Source organism: Cylas formicarius, unplaced genomic scaffold (assembly GCF_029955315.1).
Source record: "Cylas formicarius isolate icCylForm1 unplaced genomic scaffold, icCylForm1.1 PGA_scaffold_4__25_contigs__length_36172078, whole genome shotgun sequence".
Classification (NCBI taxonomy): Eukaryota; Metazoa; Arthropoda; class Insecta; order Coleoptera; family Brentidae; genus Cylas; species Cylas formicarius.
The window spans coordinates 9,056,867-9,082,115 of NW_026844334.1; the positions used below are offsets into that span (position 1 = coordinate 9,056,867).

General features: G+C 33.9%; 2 protein-coding genes and 1 non-coding gene across 6 annotated transcripts in view; 1 reads left to right on the plus strand and 2 right to left on the minus strand.

Annotated features, from left to right (window-relative positions):
* LOC132700756 (uncharacterized) overlaps positions 1-18,707 on the minus strand; it is a 159,920-nt gene extending 141,213 nt beyond the window's left edge. Inside the window, exon 1 of one of the 2 annotated variants that reach the window (XM_060668278.1) lies at positions 18,503-18,707. The gene's annotated coding sequence lies outside the window, so the exon portion shown is untranslated. The remainder of the gene's footprint in view (positions 1-18,502) is intronic. The other variant, XM_060668277.1, reaches the window with a different exon arrangement.
* Positions 17,589-17,668, plus strand: Trnal-uag (transfer RNA leucine (anticodon UAG)). The gene has a single exon. It is a non-coding gene; the product is annotated as a tRNA-Leu (tRNA).
* A 2,329-nt stretch (positions 18,708-21,036) lies between the features above and the next one.
* Positions 21,037-25,249, minus strand: part of LOC132700280 (poly(rC)-binding protein 3) — a 171,179-nt gene continuing 166,966 nt past the window's right edge. For all 3 annotated transcript variants that reach the window (XR_009618624.1, XM_060667455.1, XM_060667454.1), the window contains one exon: positions 21,037-25,248. Coding sequence is in view for 2 of the 3 variants with exons in the window: in XM_060667455.1 (XP_060523438.1) it covers positions 25,161-25,248 (88 nt within the window). In the remaining variant the exon portion in view is untranslated. The remainder of the gene's footprint in view (position 25,249) is intronic.

A 25,249-nucleotide genomic window follows, 5' to 3' on the forward strand; every position in this document is an offset into this window, starting at 1 on the left:
GTAGACAGACTGCGCTTCAGTGGTGTCTACAGAGGAACTCGTCGATATTTTTTGAGTCTCTTGGATGGTTTACTTGACGTGTATTCGCAAGATGCTATAACACAATTTATACCAGCCCTAGTGTATAGTATTCTACTGGTTACCAAATCACGTTGGAATCCCAGGTAATTAATGTGCTGATACCGCAGCACACCAAGCAGCTGTAAATGAAGAAATAAACGTAACCTACTTCAAAAAAGACAACTTTAAAAATTTTTTCAACAGTAAAAACCTGGAAGAGTGACAGCGGAGATGGACCCAAGTTAATACTCAACTATCGCGTATTAAAGCAGAAATAAGATCTCGCTACCACCACTTAGTAGACAACATATTTTAAATGGCACACAGGCACCATCCTGTGATCTGTGTCAAGTTGTTTGGAATATAGGACATATTATCTGTCCTACGCATGCAGTAGCCAGACATAAATACGAATTAAGTGAAGATTTGCAAGATAATCTAAAAGACAAAATCTACAGCAAGTTATAATTTATGAAAGAAATACCACTCTACCATAAAATATAGCTTTAAATAAAAAATTGGTTAAAGAGCCAATGACCTAGGCAGTTGACGCTCAAATAATAATAATAAAAATATTAACATTAATAATAATAATAATAACAAAAATTAAACGTTTATTAAACCGATAGAGAAAAAAGCTTACAATAATAAATAAATAATAAGTGAATAACATATAAAATTCTAGAAATATTTTCTTTAATTTAAAAATGAAAAATTAATGTAAATACTAGAATAGACCCTGTCTAAGAATTTGGAGAAGGTTCTGGTCGATCATTCGAAAAAGCAACAAATACCTCTGCTTGAAGTTCACAGATATTAGTTAAATTTAATACCCGATACCAACACATTTTTATTTAGTGGCTTTAATCAGATTTTGGGAATTTTTTTTATAAAGAAATGCAACCTTAGTATTAGTAACTCTAACTATTTGATAGAACAAATAATCTTAGAATAATCTTAGAGAAAGACAGAGGAGGGTGTGTATACTGTGTGTAACCTGAAGATATTTGAAGTACTAACTCATTTCTTGTACCTATGCTTTCTGCTGATTTCGATTTTCATTATAGGTCTAAGAGTATCCAGGTATGAAATTGATACCTCTTTGGGTTGTTAATGCCATTTAAAATTTGAACTAGACAGACCAACCTACAATTCCACCAAAACTAAAATACGCCTCGTATACGCAAGTACAAAAAAAAATAACACGCACCCTCGGAATGTCTTTCGACAAACAGACATGTTAAGAATCTCAGAAACGCAACTGCATTGTTTTCAATTGTTTTGTAATCAAAACGGGGCGGAATAAAAGACACGCGTCAACTGAAGGGGTGGAGAGGTCATTCTTATAAAAACGTGTTCCTCGCCCTTTATGGAAAACGACACCTTCCTGCGAGAGGCCGTCAAACATTTATTTCAGGAATAATATTGAATTTCTCCGCGTGCCTAAGATATGACACGTCAGGAAGGAATTCCCTCGGAATTTTTAAATTTCTCCCCCTGGACGTTCCGAGATTGTGTTGCGAGATGATGAAATATCGACGAGTGTCGCGTTCGGAACGGGTTCAGGGAAAAGGTTGCGGGGTTGACGGGCTCAGAGGAAATGAAATCGCTCCATTTGTGATAATAGGATTGCGGTATTATGGTATTAATTCGGCGGGGAAAAAAGAAGAACTGAAAAATGAATTCCGCGCTCCCTTCTAAAACGCGAAATTAATTTAAATCGATTAACGTTAGCTTAACAAATCGATGAGAAAACATTTTATAAAAATCTGTAAATTTCCATGTCAATTAAAAACATTACGGTATGTTTTGTGATGCATTTTCCTGTTGATATGTCTGACACGATACTGTTATATACATATTATGTATTTCTGTTCAAAATTATATTAAAACAATTTTAAAGTTCTTTAAATTACACACGACTATTCCGCGGGTCTGGGAAAATGTAGCCAGTCTCTGGGATACAGGATGCGAATACAGGTAAAAAAAAAATGACAATTTGATTTAATTTTTTCTTTCAGGCACTGGAAATTGCTGTTTTTATTGAAATGAATACATCCACTTGAACTTGAAACAATGTATGAATTTATATGTTCAATTTATACTAATTTATCACTATAACAGTGTTTTTAGAACAAAATGGTAATAAATGCTTAATTTAATTTGCATCATTTTTCAAATAATAAAATTTGATTTTCTTTTTCTCGATTTATCGATATTTAACTAGTATAACTTTTTTTTCCAATTAGCTCAAGATTGCTTTCGAAAAATCGTCGCTGGGTGGGGCAAGTTCGTAGCACACAGCGAAAAGAAAAGCCGTTTCGTGTGGTAAACGGAAGCATGGTTTTTCTATCGTGCTCCCGCGGACCACTATGGAACTGTCGCAAAATCGGTTTAATTTAATTGTGCATGCACCCTGTATAAAACATCAAACAACAAACATCCGTAAATATTAAAATAGCGTTGTCGAATGATATTTTTTCAAATATTTCGCGCCCCGTATAATTGACGAAACCTAAAACTCTCTTACGACACGCTTTAAGATGCTGTTCAAATAAAATTATCCCATCTTTAACGGTTTTTCATTTATCGCCAATAATTTACCCACAAAAACGGAAATTTTAAGGAACTTTTAGATTTTCTGCCAATAATCGACACACCCTGTATATAATTCAAACAATGTTCGAAATAGGGGTGATAGCCCTGGATCTCCCACGTTTCTTGGTGTATGATTTTTTTCAATAGAGTAAGTTATTTTCAAGAAAATACTTGTTTTTTGAAACCATGCCGTACGCCGTAATAATGAATGACGTCATCGCGTCTCGATTGAAGGCGAGGAATTGTGATTTTCAGTTGGATTTTTTCAAATATCTGGAACAGCGTATGTGATAGACGAAAACCGTAAATACAAAAATTGTAGGTCTCGATGTGACTTATTACACAGTTTAAACCAATTGGCCATATTTTTCACAAATTTTGATTTACGGCTAATAATTTAATAGCGAAAAGAACGATTTTCATGGTCTTTTAGATTTTTGTCCATAACTGAAAAACCCTGTATACAATCGAAAAAATGTCTAAAATAAAAGTCATAGCCCTCGATCTCCCGCATTTCCTGGTTCTAAAATTTTTCTGATCGGTTCAATAGTTTTTTGAGAAAATCATATTTTTCTGGAAGCCAAAATATTCAAAGAAAATTTTTCAATATTTTTAAAAAAATATTTGGTGATACTTGATTACGCTCAAATTCGACTGTTTAGATGTGGGTATAGACTTTTCAAAACAAATAAGAACTAAAAGTTCAAATTTTCATGAAATGATATATTTTGACATGACAATTGTTTCGACAACACCGTGTCTTTATCAAATGTCCTTCCTTCCTTACTTCCTTGTCAAATTTTAAATCGATAGCTACATATTTGGGTCACTTATGACGTTTTTGAATATAGTACGGAATATCCCGATCACCCTGTACAGTATGTGAAAACTTTAAATACAAAAGTTTTAGCTGTCCATAGCTATGTAAAAAAAACTGGCAACAGAATCACAGCCTTCTTGTTATGGTCAATTATCATTACAAAAGGAGACCAATTTTCAGTTTTTTGCAAATTACCGACGCACCCTGCACATTTTTAAAAAATCATAAAGGATAAAGGTTTTTAATTGATTGCCCGTCGTTAGGTTAAAGAATTTTTTCTATCGTATATACCTTCTTGGAGACATTTTTTTCTCTGATACCCTGCAAGTGCGGTTTTTGATTTTTACAAAATACTTCTCGATTCCCCAGCCCCCCCAGTTTCAATAGGCTTTCGGTTACGGAGCTAAACTTTATATATGTGCCAAATTTCAAGTAGATTTCGGACACTTATCGTGTTTCATAGTCAAGTCCAGAAAACAGATGAAAATCGAAAAAAAAAAGATGGACGCCTTGGTTTGATCAGACCCATTTTTTTACTGGTTTCTGTACGTCGTGCACGGCTTAAAAGGAGCCAAATTTGAAGATCGTGCTGCAAACCGTTCAAAAGATATAGCCAATTAATGCCAGGTCTACAGAGAAACGGAGAACGGAGAACAGAAAAAAAAAGTTTTTTTTGACGCTGATCATTTGTATACCAATGGCGGTCTCAACGGAAACTTTCAGGTTCGTCCTTTAGGAGTTTATAGCTATGTAGTTTTGTCGGAATCGCAGAGGTTTTCACACTTGAAATATAACTTGACAAAATAAACGGGACACCTTAATGAAAGATCTTCAAGAACTGACTCTTGCTCCTTTTCAAGGAACCAAAATCCATTCAGTGGTCCACAATCGAATTAAATTGCTGACAAATAACGACGCCCTATTATTTAACGACTCTTTTCTACGTTTACGTAAATAGCAAAATATGTGGTAATTTTTTTCTACTCCCGTCGTGAAATGCCTAATGACACGCCGATCTAGCTGCGGGAAGCGTCACTTTACCACGTCAGTTTCGCTTTCCACGGATCCAAGCCACTTCGGACATTTGCGGGATATTACCGCACGGGTTTGGGAGCAATTTGGAGCAAACTGAGACAGTTTCAGTTAAGCTCTGTTCGACTTAACAGGAAGAATTCAAAAGTTTTGTAAATAGTATTACAGTAGCCTGTGGAAGTTTCATTAAAAAAACTTTTCACCTGCCTTTAGAACAACTATCGATATTTTAAAAATACTATAAAATTGATATTTCTTCCTTTTTTACTGATCAAATTTTATATCAGATGGTTGTATTTCAAGTTTTAGAGTATGGTAAACATTGTGTATTGCTATTGTTCTTGAATTAACCTGTACTTTTTTTAAAATTACTATTTTTTTGTTGGCGTGCTCAAATCTAACAAAAAATCCGTTGAATAAAATGTTCCTCTTCGTTTCTTCGTTTAATCCGTTTTCCGCGGAACTCAATTATGTCGCGGTTCGAATTACGACTCCGTTCGATATCGCCGCAACCAAATAAACATCAGTTTCCACCGTCAATAATAAAGTGCTCGTTTACCGAGACGTAGCTAAATATTTTTCTCTCGTTAGAACTACAGAGTTTATCCAGTCCCGGATAAATTCCGACTGCTGCTGGATGCATATCATCCAGAGATTTTATTACTGTCGTTATGTGCGACGTCACGTGCTGAGGGAGGCGGAGCGCTGTGCGTTTCCTGGCACGGACCGCGGATAGGATAATTTTCCGACGGTTGCGATTCTTTGGGAGCAATAAATATGGACTTGCAATTTGGAATATTTTGCAATGCGATGGCGGCGGTAGTCGACCTCGACTGAAACGGATGTTATGATTTAGGATCGGCTTGCGTTCCGGCCAAACTAAAGATAACCACTAACCGACACTGACGTCATTTATCTTTCAAACTAATCGATTTTGGTCACTGTATTGGAGTCATTGATAAAAGATGATGATCGAAGTGTGAATTAAATTTTACCCAAATAGTTAGCTTGTGCAGTAAACGGCATTTGAATAATCATAATGTAATAATAAAAAAACACATTAAAATATCATATTAATCTTAATTTCTGGGCAATATTAAGACATTCAACGTTGAACAGAGAATAGGAATAGGCTCATCCAAACATCTTAACCAGCCTATTGTCATTTTCACAACCAACAACACAACACAAAAAAAATGTCGCATCAGCTATACTTAATAAAGTTTACACGATATCAAATGACACTAACCAAATTGCGAAAAGAATCTTCCGCCGTCAACCCCGTCACCGTCATTCAAAATGAAATTTCACTACGGTGACGCATAATAGTTTAAACCGTTATTTCATAAATTTGTTGTTCTTTAATTTCTCATTAATATATATAACAATGCCACCAAAACACAAGGCTGCTGCCAAGTTGCTCATACCATAGTGTATAAATGGTTTTATCCTTTTCTCTTTATAAGTAAAGGGTGGTCGGTTTAAGAGGGGCCTACATCTTATCTCGAAACCAACGGGGGTTACAAAAAAAATGTAAATACAAAAGTTGTTTCTTTTTTTTATTTTCCTAATCGTCACTTCTTGATATACAGGGTGGTAAAACAAAGTTACATTTTATTGCATTTTTGGATATATATGAGTATGGGTCTGGGATGCACCGTTTCGAACTTATTCAATCCACTTCCATGGTAAGGAGCGCCATCTTGCCGCCAAATTAAATATGGATGATCTCTTTGCGGAATATTATTATATATAAGTGGCCGAATTTCGTTCATCAATAACTTTAAATATGGGTCCTAAAATTCTAGATACCCACATTGCGCATCATACTTACACGGATCTTCGTCCCTGCTTGTTTACTTCAAAAACATATTTTTTTATTTTCTGAACTCCAATAATGCGTATTGTTTCTATTAAATAACACCACAGACGTTGTAAATATTCATTCATCGCTCCAAATTATATTTTGAAATATTTTAAATTTTATTATTGGCGATGTAACATTTTTATAGGTCAACTTTTTCGTCTTTCATAAACATTGTACAAAATAGACTCAACAAAAATGCAACTTAATAAAATAAATAGAAAATAGTGGAAGTCCAAGAAAATACGCCTAAAATATTATTATACACTGATACCTGTCAAAAAATCAGTAATAATATTACCACAACAGAGCACTGCTATTGTTTTCAAAGCTACTGCGATGATTATGTCAAAAGGTCAAAATTAATAATAATATCATCAATTTTGTGTTTGTGTTTTTCAACACGCAGGTTTCTAAATATTTTTTAAGACATATGGTCCATATTATTAAAAATATGAATGTCTTAATATAAAATAAGTTTTTTATTTAAAAGATTCTTAAATTATGGATGTAAAACAAATTACTTATTATTGGAAAAATAATTCCCAATTAAGCGAAAATGGTAAGTCAGAGACCCGTACTAAGTTTTATAATTGAAATTGCCATTAAAGTGGCTATTCGAAAATCCAATAATATACAGGGTGTCTCATTTAAGAAAATTGGGGAAAGTATTATTTTGCCAAATGTGGCTACACCGCTTACTTTAAGAAAATATTTTAAATTTAATCATTGCCTAAAGAAAAGCATTATTTTCGGAAAAGAATAGAAGAAAAAAAGTTTAATGAGTTAATAAGCAACCCAACAATGATGGTTTAAACATAACCATGAAGATGATCGCTATTAAGTTCGAAACGGTGCATCACAGACCAATACTCATATATATCGTTGAATTTGTCTTTGAAAGGACTATCCACAAATACAATAAAATGTAGCGTGTTCTATTTAAAAAAATGTAACTTTCTTTTTTTACCACCCTGTATATAAAAAAGTGACCATTGGGAAAATAAAAAAGTCATTTTAATAGAAGTAACTTTTGTATTTAATTTTTTTTTTGTAACCCCCGTAGGTTTCGAGAAAAAGCATAGGCCCGTCTTAGACGGGCCACACTGTACAATTTATTTGGCCACAAAAGCGTAAAGCATATGGCCAACTCACAATAAAAAAAGGTCAATTTAATAGAAATAACTTTTGTATTTAATTTTTTTTTGTAACCCCGTAGGTTTCGAGAAAAAGCATAGGCCCCTCTTAAACGGGCCACACTGTACCATTTATTTGGCCACAGAAGCGTAAAGCATACGGCCAACTTACAATAAAAAAAAGTCATTTTAATAGAAATAACTGTTGTATTTAATATTTTTTTGTAACCCCCGTAGGTTTCAGGAAAAGGCATAGGTCCCTCTTAAACAGGACACCCTGTACAATTTATTTGGCCACAGAAACATAAAGCATAAGGCCAACTAACAACAAGTTTACAATATTGATTCAAAAATCCTTCTCATAGACAGGGTCTGGAATCTAAGTAATTAGTTGTAAAATGACAATCGATTGACAAAACGACTCCCCGTCTGAACATCCGATATTATTTGGTCTGGGTGTCAAACACCTATGCCTTTAGCAATTCAAATGACGATTATACTTATCAATTTTTTTTATCAAATGAATGAACGAACATCGGCCATATGCGATGTATCCAAAGTTTCAATTTTACTGTGATTTCGTTAATGTGCTGGAACGTGTGTTGGTAAATCTTGCTCATTTATCTGTGTATTTGTCAAAATTTTCGCAAGAAATTCCGAAAACAAATAGCCACTCAAGAAAGACCACTGATCCAAATTATTTGGCAAAGAAAACTGATGCTCCTTGGTACCATGCCATCGAGAATTCGTTTCGTACTTTTCCTGACTACGAAATAAGTGATGGAAATGTTGATACATCACTCAAATTTTCATTAGGAAGCTATGGTTTATCTCAAAGTATATCGTGTAGCCTCTAACCCCAATAAAGTATTTGATTAGCTATTACTATTTCGCGATAAAATCACTAGCAAAAAGCAATATCTGTAAGTAACAACTGAGTTACCTTTCCAAGGAGAAAGAAGAAGGCAATCAAAATCAAAAATTAATATCAATTTAAAAGAAAGAGCCAGAGACATTAGCTCTAAAATCGAGACTTAATTAATAAGGCCTAGATACACAGGTAATTATTTACTTTACTTCAAATATGACCTAAGGTCAAAATTGGAACGTAACACCCACCAATTAATGATTTATTCCTTCTTGAGTAACAGGGTAAGTATTACTCCTATTTAAATCCCAGTGACATAAAGAGTATAAAATAAAATATTAATGTAAAATTTCTTCAAATTGTATGAAGAAAATGATGTAAAAAATTCGGAGGTGACTCCTAAAACACGTTAGAAAGATGCCTATCTATAATCATGGGATGAACAGCTACTGCAAAACTATCTGCCCTAACGATTTTATGAAAAATATTTGTTATCGCCATTGCAATTAAGGACAAACTTGTGCCAGCATGGATTTTTTTCTAAAACTTATCTTATTTTTAGGTTTGCGTTAAAAAATATATTTTCATTTATTTGTCAATACGTAAAATGACAAATAGTCAGCTTGTAAGAATTAACCATGATTCTCATGATACAAAATTTTAATGATTCCTGTATATTGATTTAATCATTAAGTAATTTGGATATTGCTGAATTTTTACATGCTAACTAATAACAGTTTTAAGTAAATAAATATTTTTTTATAAAAATAAAAATATGGATGGAGCATGGCAATTATCAAGCGACGAAACTGAATGCGAACAAGAATTGGCAGATAAATATAGTGTTATACGAAAATAAACCCTCAAATTCTCGGATAACAGTCAAACCAACGCTTTATAAAAAAAAAGCGGTATATACCGAGATATAAACGTTAGGTGTCTCGGGGGCGGGTAAAAAATTTGGGCTACCGCCGCCATTAATATCTTTTAATATGGTATCGCCAATCCACGTAGGCCGCGGAATATATAGCGCAAAACGTAATTTATATCGAATAATATACACCAGTTTGGGAAATTGGATTCCGAAAATAACGGTAAAAATGGCGCCCGGAATAAAAATTTTAAATCGCCAGGAAATAATCGATTTGGTTTTACGGGTATAATTTTTTGATCGAGTTGACAGCAATTATATTGTGTATAATGATTTACGCGGTAGCTCCCTTGGCTCTCTATTACACCCAAGTGGGCACTTACACATACAGGATGTTACTTAATAAGGGTCAAAGGATTATTTTTATTTTTGTTCATAATTTTATATATAATTGCTGATTTCTGAATGAAAATTGCCTTCCGGAAGTTTGTAAAATGAGCTACCTATTCTAACTTTCAAAGGCTCATGACTTTTTGTACGGCCCTTTGTTTTTGATAAATATGATAAATTTTTAACTAAAAAATGCCCTTTTATTAATAGTCTCTGAAAAGTTGCAAAAGTGAAACAATTCTAATAAGGAAAGAACGATTAAGTGGACTAGCAAATTGTAAAAAATACAAACACAATAAATTTTTTTCATAATCAGTTAAAATAAAACCTTGACACCCTAAAACAAACAAGTTTATTGTACCTTAAAAATATTTGAGAAATAATACCGTTAAATATCAGGCACTTATCAAAATAAATAAGAACTTAAAGTTCAGATTTTCACGAAATTATGTACACACAGAAAAACACATTTTTGACGACAATTTTGATATATTACACACAGCCCCGAGAAGTAGAAAATTAAATTTATTGGAAGCCATGGAGATTAACAAAATGAGACATTCAAATGTATTGCTTCACGATCAATTAGATTTAAATACCTCTCGTTTATGGAACTTAAATTCTCGCAAAAACATTAATTAAGGTTTTATGGCCATTTTTCGGTATGTACGGCCCTTTGTTTTTGATAAATATGATAAATTTTTAACTAAAAAATGCCCTTTTATTAATAGTCTCTGAAAAGTTGCAAAAGTGAAACAATTCTAATAAGGAAAGAACGATTAAGTGGACTAGCAAATTGTAAAAAATACAAACACAATAAATTTTTTTCATAATCAGTTAAAATAAAACCTTGACACCCTAAAACAAACAAGTTTATTGTACCTTAAAAATATTTGAGAAATAATACCGTTAAATATCAGGCACTTATCAAAATAAATAAGAACTTAAAGTTCAGATTTTCACGAAATTATGTACACACAGAAAAACACATTTTTGACGACAATTTTGATATATTACACACAGCCCCGAGAAGTAGAAAATTAAATTTATTGGAAGCCATGGAGATTAACAAAATGAGACATTCAAATGTATTGCTTCACGATCAATTAGATTTAAATACCTCTCGTTTATGGAACTTAAATTCTCGCAAAAACATTAATTAAGGTTTTATGGCCATTTTTCGGTATATATAGTAGCAGGTAGTTTGTAAATATTACATTTGATAAAGACACGGTGTTGTCGAAACAATTGTCATGTCATAATATATAATTTCGTGAAAATCTGAACTTTTAGTTCTTATTTATTTTGATAAATGGATTTTCATCAAGTAAAAGCCACCTCAGTTCAATATCAGGCACTTATTAAACAAAATTCTGTATATTATGTATAACATCTATCTTAAATATCAAAAACTATTTTAAAAATTAGGGACGGTTATTTATTGTTTGTCGAAATTTTTTTTGCCGAAAATGAACGAAGAGTAAACGGAGTGAATTCTTTTATTTACTTATAATTCCTTCGTAAATAGTCGTAATTCCTTCGGAGTTCTTTAACTACTTGGGAATTCCGTTCATTTCATTTTTTCTTCTCATTTTTCACAAATCAAGCGACGAGATTTGATGCGAGTAATAACAAATGTAGACGCACGATCGACTTTAATATTAGCGCTATAATTTTGTTTTCTACGTGACCAATCGTAAATAACCGGGTGTGTCGCCATATTAACCGCGGATATCCCATCACCCCACACCTGCCACCGTTTCGGATGAATTATCGCCAAATTTAAGCTTTTGCCTTTGCCTAATCAATACGCATCAGCGGCTGATATAAATATGAACACGTCCGTGAACCAGATTCGCACAACAAAGGCCGAGCTGTTAGCGAGGGTGACTACAGATCCATTTCTCAAACACTATCTTGCAAAATATGTGAGCAGCGTGTATAAACAAGTTTCGGGAATTTTTAACACGCATAAAAACCAACACCAACCACATAAAAGCCGTAAATGGCTGGTTTCAAGTTAACAGCAATATAAAATATGTTTTTGACTCCAATTATTACAGGTGAATTTTGTCAACAGCTTTGAAATTTCCTAGATGTTTCATTTCGTAAAATCATCAAACATTAGCCATTTTTTGAAATATGAAGGAAAGAAAAGAAACTTCTAACTTATTCTGTTCTTAAAAATAATCAAAAAATATAAAAGAGGAAGATAAAAGATCAATATTGAAATCATTTGTAGTTACCTTAAGAAAGTCAATTTTGTTTGTTTCGAATACCTTTCGAACTTAATACTTTTAGCTGGAATATTATTAATGTTATAATAATAACGTTTCGCCAATCATCCTATTGGCTTCTTCAGAACTTGAAGAAGCCAACAAAAACCGACGCAGGAGGAATCCAGAAGTTTTATGAAAAATATTACAGTAGCCTTTGGAAGTTTCTTTGAAAAATTACTATTAATGTTAATTGTTAAATTATTTTAATTAATTTATTTGTATAAGTTTGCTGTTTTGTAGCTCCAAACTAACTAAATTAGCAATAATATTTTCTAATTGTTGATATCTGCAGCTTTGCATTGAAATTAATGGAATATTTTGAATTTATTTATTTATATTCATTAAGTTTTCTTTTGTATTTTGCGAATGCTTCTAAGATCTTCTAAAATTGCAGTGAAGTTCTTTAAACGAACCAAAACTAGTAGAGCCTCACCAAATTCCTTCAAATATTGGTATCCCCAGATGTCCACTTTTGAAAAATTTGTAAAAATGTCATTTTCAAAGAGTAATAAGAAGAACTTGTTTTCAGTTTTCTTTCTTTTACTTATAAAACCTTGTAAATACATTTTGGAGGTTTGAGATCCAGATGACTAACGTGGTTCTGGACACATTTATGAAAAAATTTCTAGCGAAGTGCAAGCCAATCATCTGGTGAATTTTTTGGCGTTTGCCTATAGAACTTCTGACTTGAATTTGAATAGTGTGTTTTTTTTTCTCCTCGATTGTAAGCATGAGTTCTTTTGTTTAGGATTTAGAGCATCTTCGTTCTTTATTATTTGAATCAATGATATACGTAACATACTCTACAAATAACTTCTCTTTTCCCTTTCCATTGGTAGACAGAAGGTCCAGCTTTCCATCCATACAGCATGAGAAAAAATATACCATCTAACCATACTTATACGGAGTTCTACATTCAGAAGTGATCTTTGGAAAAGCTATCTCTTGTTTATAACAGGTTCAATTCCGGATCTGATCTCTTTCTTAGCGGTGATGTGTAAATATTTGAATGACGACACTATGAAGATGTCATTCAGTATCCAATGGATAGAGATGATTGTTTCGGAGACACTAAAAACTCTGTACTTCGTCACATAGACTACTTTTTGATGTTGACGATTATTATAATGATTATTAATAACAACAACGCTATTTACGCTGAATGATGGCCAAAAAATCATCGCCTATGGTGTTTCACAAAGCGCAGCATGCTAATTGTGTACCATTGTTCTAATTTTTCGGGACAACGAACAGGCTTTCTTTCCGCACACTCGGCACCTATTAATATCCATTTAAAGTTATTAAAATGGCTTCCTCCGCCTATATTCGCAACCGTTTTTTATTCTTCCACACGTATACGAACTTTTACTGACTACGTAACGAGATTTTAATGCATCCCTTAGTTCATTACCATACAAAGGATATTAACTATATTTTATACCGTTTCAGCATTTTTGCGTGAGTATTACGAAATAGCGTGTGTTCAGCGAGAAGGAGATACCATCTAATGGACATTACGTATAAAATGATCTTTTTAAAATATCAAAGTACCCGGCGTTTCGTGACGTCGAGGCTTTTAAATTTATTGCCCCTAAAATGCAATCCACATTAATGGTTTACCCTTAAAGTTCGTATAATCGCTGTTGTATTCAAGCTCATAAATTCCTTTAGAGGCGGTGTGTACAACGATTCATAGTTTTCAACCAATAGAGATCGCACCCGCAAATCAATGTACCGGGCGTCTCAATAAAGGCGACTGGATACAGTCTATTAGAAAAACGGATCGTCTTAGATATTTGAAAAATTATTATTAAGTTAACGCAAATATTTATAATTCGTTCGAGTTTCTAATATTGCCACCAGGAACAATAGTTGTCATCTTGTTTTTCAAAACTTTTTTCTGCAAAACTTTATAAATTTAAAAAATAAATATGAAAAATAGATTAGGTTTCACTGTATCTTTGAAAAGAAAGTCAATCGATTGCTATGGCATATTTTGACATAATTGCAGAAAAAAATATGTTTGTCAAAAAATTAATTAAATGTTCTTTTAAGTCGATATAACCAAAAATCAGAGCAACAACCCCGTGAAACCCCGTCTTTATTCTAACCTAAATATATTAATAAGAATATTCAATTTGTAAATTAAAAGGCAAATTACTTATTTAGCATGCTAAGTCATATAAAATATAAATAAAATTCCGTTATTTATCTTTCTTATACAATATCTTCGAAGAGAAACCATACCTGGAAGTCGACATTATTACCACGTTATGAAATCCATCGCCTCACTCATAGCACGTTTGACAGCATAGAAAAAGTGCTTCTCAACGACTCATTTTTAATTAAAATGCGTTAAGAATTTTTAAGGAGACACCCTGTATAATAATTAAATAAGTTTAAGTTTACCTAAGTTTCTTTGAGGTTATCTACACCACTGGTTTTTCGTTTTGGATGAGCAGTTAGATGAACGACGGCAAAGTCTTTGTTCACTACGTCGATAAACTTTTGAAATGCGAGCGGATGCGCCTTCAATTTCCTAGCAATTTCTCGAAAAAATACACCTTTCTATCCTTGGACTCTCTCTCTCTCTCTCTCTCTCTCTCTCTCTCCATTTCCTCTAGTTTCAAAGTGCGACTAAAATTATTTCCCCATTTCGCATGGCTGTTTTTATTTTCTAAATTAACTAACAACCGGCGAATATTTCAAATAAATTATGCTCAATAATACTGTATGATCCGCATGGAATAGCAGGTATACCATTTACATAAATTTCTTTTCTTCTGGTTTTCAGACAGGGCCGCGAACAAAATAGCCTCACAGTAGATATTAAACAGTAATAGGGAAAGCAAGCACCCTTGCGACTGCCTCTGAATTTCTATCTCATCCGATATATGATTCTCCACCTGAACCACCTTATGACACGCTAATCCATCCCGATGTTTTGGTGTCATTTTGTCATAGTAGATAAAATACATGTATGCTTTGAACTAGCACGCTAAAGACCAATTCTGAAGCCAAATTACAGACAGCTTCTTCACATTTTTTGTATATCCTGTTCCTTTAGGAAAAGTTTTAGTATAGCACCTTTCGGCATTAGCTGTTTTTGGTAGCGTGCCAAAAGTGGACTCCTACCAGTTCTGTGGTATTCTTCCCGACGTGTATATGGTATTAAGCAATTCAGTGAGCACCCTGGAGACATTATCCTCTGCTCTGAGAATACCAACATAGATGTAGTCAGGGCCTGCAGCTTTACTGTACTTTGACTAACGTACAGCTTGTATGATTTGCTATTTTAAGATATTTGTACCAGTACCATGTTGTTCAGGTCTGTCATCCTTAAATAGATGCTTTATATAACGTTTCCATGTTTGCAGATTCTCCTTTATATCTGTTAAGACGGTGTTATTCTCTCCGATTAAATTGCCATTTGGAAGTTTTCTTTTATTTTTTTGGGTAGATTGAAAGAGTCATGCTTCCCTTGTAATTGCCGCCATTTGCGATTCTGCACATATTCATGGTAATTGGCTCTGCATCGATCGCGATTATGAATTTTATATATTATGTGAATTTAAAAGATCATAAATGCTGAGGTACCTGCGACATCCCTTGCTAAATCGAAAAATTCAACTAAATATCGCGAAAGGAAACACGAAGCTCAAAAGGCTTTTTCGGTTACTGAATCTCCCCGTTCCGCCACCGGTCGGCTCCCAACTTCAGTGCATACGACATACAATTTCGGGGAACAATCAATTCTAACTTATTGTTGACCGCCACTGCCGGAAAATACCAGCAAAGTCCCCAAAGTTCGGCGTTTGTTTTTAAAGAAGCAACTAGACCGGAACATACCCTAATAGGACAGTAAAGAATAAGGACATCGCAACGGGGATGAGATCATCCCCCACATGGAAACGGGATTTTCACTCACCACCCCTACTAGGGTACAGTGTAGCGCATAAATTTTGTTTATTTCGCCCGACGTTATTTTGCATTTCGATTTAGGATGTCGTCTCCGACGCGCTTGAATGTCAAACGAAGTGACGTTTCAGTTAGTGACATATGAAAAACGATGGGGTTACTATTGGCTGTTACCTTTGGAATACGTTGTTGCGCAAGGACACGAAATTTATCGCAAACTCGTTTCTCACTTGGCAACTTTATGACGGTGCTTTATATCGTTGCCCAAGTTTCGGTGCGGGTTCCAATTTTAATGCTCGTGTAATACATCAAATTGGTGGTGACGTCGCAGCGACTTTTTTCGTTGGTAACTGGCAACGTATCAGATACAAACATACCGATTTGCAATATGAGTATTTCATTCAAAATTAAAATATACCTAACCTATAAGTAATGTAACAGCAATAAACAACGGTGACCAAAAGATTAGCTGTTTTATTCAATGTTGGCTAACATGCTGCATATCGAAATGTCAATTGTCAAATGTATGTGTCGTTGCATTGAATTCCCTAAAGTTTCCAAGAAGACAGCTTTAGATGATTTTTTTTTCTCCGATTGCAATCCAAAGTTATGGAAAAAAAAGAACAAGAAAACGATTAAATAAACTAATAAAACTTTGCCCAAAAGAATTTTGAGCAACACTCTTTTTGAACTTTATTACAAAATTTAATGGAAGGACAAGGATATAACGCAAAATGCCGGTTCAAAAATACATAAATTGAATATCAGAACGACTCTCGGCGATATCGGATGTCATTCAAACTCGTCGCCGACCCAGATTGTAGTCGGCGAGCGTAATTTTGATAAATATGCGCTTGGAAGTTGTCCAATTCTGGCAATTAGCGTCGTCACAGTTATAAGCTGCAAGAGAATTAATCATAACCATTATATGAAACGGGTTGGTTAAGACCAAGTTTGAGGCAGCACAATATGCCTGACAGTGCAATTTATCATGCGCTTTGATTGGGGAATAAGAGGTGCACTTTAGAAAATTGGCTTTGCATGTGTCCAGCTATGGTACAAAAAGGAATAGAGTCTATAGAAAGTCAAATCCCGTAAGAACGAAACCCTGTTTATTGGCTGCTTGGCTTTTAAACATTATAATAGCAAAAATGACACTATATTTATAGATTTTGTTTGTTAATAAACGTGTCGATTTTTTTTTATTGACCAAAGATTATGGAAAAATAAATTTCAACCACTCATCAGACATTGCATTATCAATTGCACAAACAACTATTTCCTTTATCCAAAATAATAGTAAATATATTGCCAATTCGATGCGGACTTTTTGAAAGCCCCTTTATATCAGATAAGGTAGCGGAGTGATGGACTTCGCAAAACTACAAAACAACCAGTGACACTGCGATAAGGCATCTCGAATACAATAGACACAATGCAGGTCATTGTCTATCGATAACATCAAGATACTGATTGCTGACCAGCGTAACGTGCCGTAGTTTAGCTCGCAGCGTCAACTTTTTGGATAATACGCATAGCGATCAGATACGAAATATATCTAAAGTTAAGAAATATGTAATTAGCACTAGCAACGCTCAAGTGAGTGGTTGGAAATCTACTTGTACGAAATCGACTCGTGAACATATTGAATAATGATGATAAGGGGGCGATAAAATCTAAAAATATTAAGAAAGAAGAATCATTTTGTTGTGCGCCGAGTATTACCCGCCATCGACGACGATTTAACCAGGAGGCAGCGTGGCCGAGCGGTCTAAGGCGCTGGTTTTAGGCACCAGTCCGAAAGGGCGTGGGTTCGAATCCCACCGCTGTCAAAACTTTTTTTCGTTAAAATTTCATTCAATCAACTTTTACTAATTTCCCGCTCTGTATATATATATGTGTATCTATATTTTTCAAATTAAAATTCATCACAATATAACAAGCTCGTATTATAAAAATTCATCAAAAATTATTTTGTCATGATTGGAGGCATAATAACTCAAATGTAATATGATTAGCTAAAGATGTTTCATATATTTCATGTTTAATTTATTCCAAATTGCCTAAAAAAGTCTACATTTCTTTAGAAGAGTTCCAAATTCGGATGATATTCAAGATGAAATAATATAACAAATTATAATCAGTTTTCCACGTAAACAACTTTGAAACCTATAAACAAGAATACGTATATCTGAAGAAGAAAGAACCCATACAGGATAAGGGATATAGGTTTTAACTTTGGGCAGCTCGTTCACAATTAATGTTTCAAAAAAAAGATGAAGCAGGTTCACTAAAGATGATTACGCAAAAATATGAAATTAAAAAAAAATTAAAAAAATAAACAAAATCTTCCAGCACTGATGTTATTGTCAATATTCGATATGAATGTCAATAATACAATCATCTGGGATTTATGGTCAACAAACATTTCTTTTTAATAATAAAATTGGAGTTGATTATAATTATATTTTCTTTGAATATATTTTTTTCTTTCCTCGTCATCTTCATTAATCAATTCGAAACGTTTGTGTAAAATTTAATATTTGTATCGATCTTTTATGGAAATAATTTAAGAAAAATTTTTTGCATCAAATTGTGCAAAGATTTCATATTTTTGACTTAAGTAAAGCGATAAAAATATTCCATTAAGTCCATTCGATACTTACCCAAATTTCCATCTTCTAACCACCGACGGAAAACATAACGAAAAATACAATTTCGTAATCACAACTTTCGCTTCGAAAGCTTCCTCCAGAACTTCGCGAATAAAGGGCGTCTATTACGCGGAAATCGTCATTCACCGGCTACACAGCTTTCGCAAGAACTTAAGGGTGCGCGTGTAAAGCGCGAACTGTATACCGACGCTTTCCCCTCGACGGTGGACGCGACGCGTCGTTCCACCCCCTCGCCGCATGCCGCTCCCTGCCATTGTACCAAACTACCCTTTGCGACGGACCAAGAGAGGGCTCCGATAAAGAATCCCAATGAAAGCACTACGTGTGGATTACGGGAAATCGTATCATTTGAGTTTAATAGCTTTGGCCCCGTGTCGCATACTAATGAACCGGATTTTTTATTTCGGTGAAACGGGGGTTTCGTTATTTGCTTTAAAATAAAAATAAAAATAAAAAATATTACATGTTTCAAAATATTCGAATATTCTTGATTCCTTGGTCAGATTAAGTTCCATGACTTTAGGGGTTTATCAACTGGCGCGTATATATTCGTAAATTTCGTTGTTGTTGTGCCTGTGAAATCTTCTGTACATCATTCACTTACTTATGCCAACTCGTCATGACAAGTTACATCATTAAACAGCATGTTCAAATGATAAAATTTTAGCAGCAAAATGCGCGCATCGCACCAATTTTAGGGTAGACGTGGTGACTACTCGCAGTCACATAGTTGGGTGGCCCACTTTAAGACGACGAGTTCGCTCTACAAGATCCAACTGAGCCAGGAGCTCCAAGTTCATGACTATAGACAACGCTAACTGAACTTAAAATCGTTTGAAAGATGACCTCCCTTTTTGGATGAAAAGCTGTGTTAATAAGGAAAATTGAAAACGGAATATGATATGACACTAACCCACGTGACTTTAAAAGACATCCTCAAAAAGTAACCGCTTTGGTGTGGGTTTTGAGGTTGTGGCATCACTGGTCCGTACTTTTTCGGGAACTACGTAAATGAGACCGTCACCGTCAATTGTGAACGCTAAAGAAAGAAGCTAACCAAATTCTTATTGTGTATATTGAAAGATAATGGACTAAGAGAGCGCTACGTTCCACACAATGGACGCCATAATTAATAGTTTGCTCCAAGGATATGAGAGTAAGGTTATATATCTCTGGCAGTGGCGATGTGAATTGTGATTTCTCACACACAGCTGTTTTTAATTTCATTTCAACATCTAAATCTCTTTACTTAAAGTTTTATCTCAAAACAAAAGTAGAATGATGTAGTTTTGTATTTCTTCATTTAAAATAACTTGTGTCAAGCGTATACTTCAAAGAAATTAAAATTAAATCTCCAACAATGCCAGAAATAAATGGTGCAACATATAAGTCGAATGAAAGAAAAGAATATTCACAGCTACTTCTGCAATCAAGCCGTCAAATTATTTCAAAAATTTTATTTGGATATGCGGTATGCTCTCCTACACATGCAACTTCAATTTGAAGTTTGCAGAACATTAGACTGCAATCCTGCACTTTGAGAAGAATATCATTCAGAATTCCACACTTGTAATTTTTAAATCGCTACGGAAACAGCGAATTATACCGGTAATTTTTATAGAAACATGCGTCGCTATCGAAATCTGTTAACCAAATCAATTTTGATTGGTTAAAAACCGCTGGTGTGCAATATTCTTACTGCATACCATACGAGGTCAAATTAAATGCGGAAATTTTTTGATCGCTAGTGATATTACTAGTGAAAATTGTGTCAGTGTCAGGTATGACTGCCGGGAAGTAAAGGAAAATTTGTTCTTTACTGAAAATGTTATCCACGGTTGCCGGTGATTTCGAATTTAGGTCACAATAAAAAAAAGGTGACGGACAATTGTAGGCAACCAACAATACCGACGAACAATATTTTCAAATTTATTTCTCCTTTACAGGATAGCGTTTCTCTTTAAATTTAGATACTATACCCGTATTATCACCTTCTGTCATTGTAATTGTATATCAATAAAATCAAAATATTTAATTTTATAAAAATATGTTCTAAGAAATAGACACTTTTCATTTTTCTGGAATGAATTTTCGCAATTTTTGCAGGAATTTGAACGTCGTTGGCAAGTTTGTAAATCTTTGTATCGTGAAACAAACGAAAAATATTATCAACTGAGAAAATCCAATCCTGATCAATAGCAAACACTTTGTTTTACAATGGTCTCCCTATTGATTATGCTGTCGATATTTACTTTTATAATTAAAATTACGCTTTTTTTATTAGGGATTTTTTGTTGGCAATTAAAGTGGAATTCGGCGAATAAAATTTGGCATTCGGCATTTTAATTTATAGAAACAATGGAGATCGCTACAAACAAATCGGCTTTATTGACGTGTTTACGGGATAAACAGACAAAATAAAATTGCTGGCGCGAAAAGGCAAACGCTTCTTTTTGTTACGGTTGAAAACGAATGAATTAGTGCGATATAAAATTGCGGGTCACATGAAATAAAACCCAAAAAAATAATAGTCACACTTTATTAACCAAAAACAAAACGTAAACCATCTTATAAATGTAAATACTCTAAACATTTCGCATATGATAAGAACAGCAATTGAGTGTACCGAAAAGTCTAACATTGTTCTTATATGCACAATTTCGAATCTAAATATTCTTTGGAACTACTCATGTTGTATTTTTCCGTTAACATGGTAATCTCATATCAAAATACTTTACTTTGGGTAGACAATAAAATACGATATGAGAGAAATCATATTGAGCAAAAAATTCAGTAGTTGTGTAGTAACATGTAGCAATTATTATTAACACTCCCACGTAATCAGATTTGCAGACAGTAATAAGGGATATGTAATAGATATGACAAGAATCGATATTTGGTACGAGCTAGGTAAATAATTTTTTTAGTAACAGCGTGCTTCTAGTCTAAAGTACGATACAGTCGTGTTGTGATATTTAAGCAAAAAGCTTTATAAATATAGAGCGTACATACAGATATTCTCGACACTAAACTATTTGCACTTACTAGAACGTAAACGACTACGCTTGCGGTTTCAAAGTCTTCGCCAAAACGAAAAACTCATTACCCTGAAAATTGTTGCCACAAATTTCCGGTAATTGCGAATGTGTGTGTATGTGTGTGTGATCATAAGTTTTATTTAGAATATTGCTTTGGCAACTTCATAACAATATAAAAATGGAATATTAACTTTTGGCATACTAAAATATATAATTTCACACAAAACAATGCTGCTTTTTTTTATTCTTTTTTATGTTGTACAGACGAAATTCTCTTCACAGTAACCTATATAGTTTCTCTTATTTTAATAAAGACCCTGTATTCAAAAAGGCTATAAAATGATATTTTTTCATGATTGTGTGATTTCAATAATCAGAAGAGTTCAGGGCACCGAAATTTATTTATGTACAATAACTCTTTTAACCGTATCGGTGGTGGCGTTTGCAAAAATATGTTATAAATCAGTCATATGTATTTTGTAAATACAAAGTTCAAAATATTTTACACTTAATAATTGCATTAATATTATTACTTGGTCGATAATTTCATAAATTAACATTCAATTGGCTAAACTCCACTAGATCGAGAAGGTCAATCTTAATACACCAACGGTAGAGAGGTTAAAGAATTTTTTTTTGCTGACAATTAAAAAGGGATAAGTAGGACACCGATGAGATAATTACCATTAACCACTATCAGAAACCAATAGTCCGTATTTGTACTATACACTGGAAAGAGACATGTATACAATAAAGTACAACTCCTGTTATTTTATGAAATTAAAATTAACCAACAGTTTGCCGTTGCGGCTCCGTAAAGTACTGATAGCGCGTTTTAAATCGCTACAGACAAGCTAACCTCTGATTGCCTGGCACAACACGACATCTATGAGATAGCCGAACATTAAGGCCCCGTCTAAAAAACACTACTTACCACTAATGTCAAAGCTTTGTTAACGGATCACAATGGGGACCCTCAAAGAACTATGGTACGCAGATTTTTTGGCACATAGATCAGCGTTTTTTTTAAAATAACAATTCAATCGTTTTAAAAAAAAAAAAATAACACGAATTTTTACTATGTTCAGACATTACGTTGCTCCAAAAAGAATTGTGGAAAGTGGATCCAAAATGGAATATAAAACATTTACATCATACATCTTGATATGATATTAAATTGTTAATAAAGCGAAAAAATGAACGAAACTCATTGAAAAACATACCAATATTCCCCCAGCGTCCCGACTATATAACCATTAGTCAAAATGAACCTACGGTGATCAACTACCTACTTGAGGGATGTAAATATATCGCCAGTGGCGGTATGATGTTAATTACTCAAGGTATTGTTAGAATTTTAAGCAGACCACCCTTGACGGAGCGTTTTCAAATCCAAGAAGGGTAGTTTTGACTAGAAAAATATCAGATCCGTTTGCAAAGTGTGATTCCGTAACAAACTACGAGTATTTAACAACGTTCCTACCTAACCGGATTTGTACGAGATCACACTCTATTGTTTGGGATATCAAAATCCATATCTCCTTCACTTTTCACCTTCATTGCTAATACGAGATCCATCGGAAAACTACTCTACTACCGGTCATTACGTACCGCAAACTGGAGTTCCTGTAGACTTTTAAACAATTTTAGATAAGAATTTGAAAAGTTGTTTACTGGCCAATCCTTCCAATCGGAAAACAATTCTTAACCGATGAGGTGGTTAAACTGATCGCTGATTAATTTTTTTGTAAATCCCTTACGAGAAAACCGAGATAATTAGCGGCCAAGATAGCTCCGTAATTGTTCGTTTCAGTCGCGACAGTACTTTATCATAGAATCGATTGGATTTAAATTGTCTCTCTCCTTTATAACTCCTCTCGAGATTGTTTAAAAGTTGTGTGTCCATCAGAAACGAGTTTAGCGTTGATAAAACCAGGCCAGCACTTTTCCGATAACCCAACCATTATTTCCTTTGGCACTAAGAATAATAGTATTAACATAAACATCTAGTACTAAGGGAAAACGGATTGTCCCCAGTTATAGTCACGTGGATATATCTAATTACTTTAAAATACGATAAACTCTTACAGCCTAGCCTAAAGGTTTACCTCGGACGACAGTGCCATTTGTCCGGATGATTTTGTCTTTTTGGTCCACTAAGATAAATTAACAGAGAAAATGTCTTTTATCAATTCGACAGTGTTGTTCCGAAGTAAACCACCAAAGTGTTTGAGCTCAAAAATGACTAGACCTATTACCTCAGACGATAACGAACGTTTAGATTATATAATTATCTATTGCGTAAAATAAATAGTGTACACATTTAATAACCGTAGCTAGATTGAAACTAGATAAGTTGGAACTGTTCCAAAAAAATAATAAATAATTCATAACTGCAAAGGATAACATTTGCTCTGTACGCAAAAGCTGTACTTCCGAGCCGATATTTTTGTAAAATAAAAGCCGGAAGGCGTATGAAAAATAAATACTGCTAACAAAATCAACTGGTACGCCGCCTAAAAAGCGCATGGGGCTGGTTTATTTTCAATCTGCCCTCCGAATACACCAACGTGGTTTTTGTATCCACGTCATGGTAATTGAAAATAGACCGACCACTAGAAAAGCTACCATTATATAAGCAAATGGTAATTCAACAGTGCTCGTTTCACCTAGACGTGATCACAGCGTACTTACACTATTCACAAACAGGGATTTGCGTCATAACACCGATAAATAACATCGTTAATTACACAAAATTTAATGCGAAATCGAATAAAGATGAAGTGAAGTGAGCATTTTAGTTAAAAATGTGTCGATCGTTAGAAGGAAGAAAATTTGGCACCTAGTTTCATGCGGGGAAAAAATCACAATCATTAATCAACATGTAACAAAATACTTTAATCCACAGCCCGATATTTAAAAATGCAAAAATGCCTTGCATTTATATTTCACCTAATACTTTATTAGAATCACAAAACTGCCCAAATCACTCCAATTGTTTGCAATGTCGAACAATTAACGTATCTAATAATAATATATTATAAGTTACTAACCCAAACAAAGAACTGTATAACAGTTAAAATACCATTACTGTCCTGTCTCCTTGCGAAGAATTCATTACCTAGTGAATCGGTTTTCATTTATGGGATTTATCGAAAGAAAGAGATATTTTCTAGTTCTACAGAAGTTTGGCATTTGCAAAAAAAAACAATGGAAGAGAACAGGACAGAAACAAGATCCAATCAACACCTCACGAGACAAACGCAATTCAAAACAGGCCAATAAAATAAATAAACCTAAATACAATAAATAACTAACGGCAATTGTATGATTTCACTTTATCATCTATAATGTAACTAGTATGTAAATAGAATATACATATTTTAATTTTGTAAAATATCGAAAGAAAAATTCTTTGGTTTTGTTCCCAGAACCGTTTTCTTTTTCGACTCGACATATTGTCAGAAACATTTTTTTATTCGCGTTTTCTTTCGCTTTTTTTTTGGCAATTGCACAGATTTTTTTCCGGTAACGGTAGAAGTTGACACTAAAACATTTACCACTAGATCGAGTTATTGCTGCAACGCCTGGGCAAAATGAGCGAGAAGGCCTCAGTGTATCGGCGCCTTCACTATGTGATTTGGAGCGATGTAGTGATAACCCGGGAGACCTGGTAGCCCCGCAGTTTCCATGGATATCC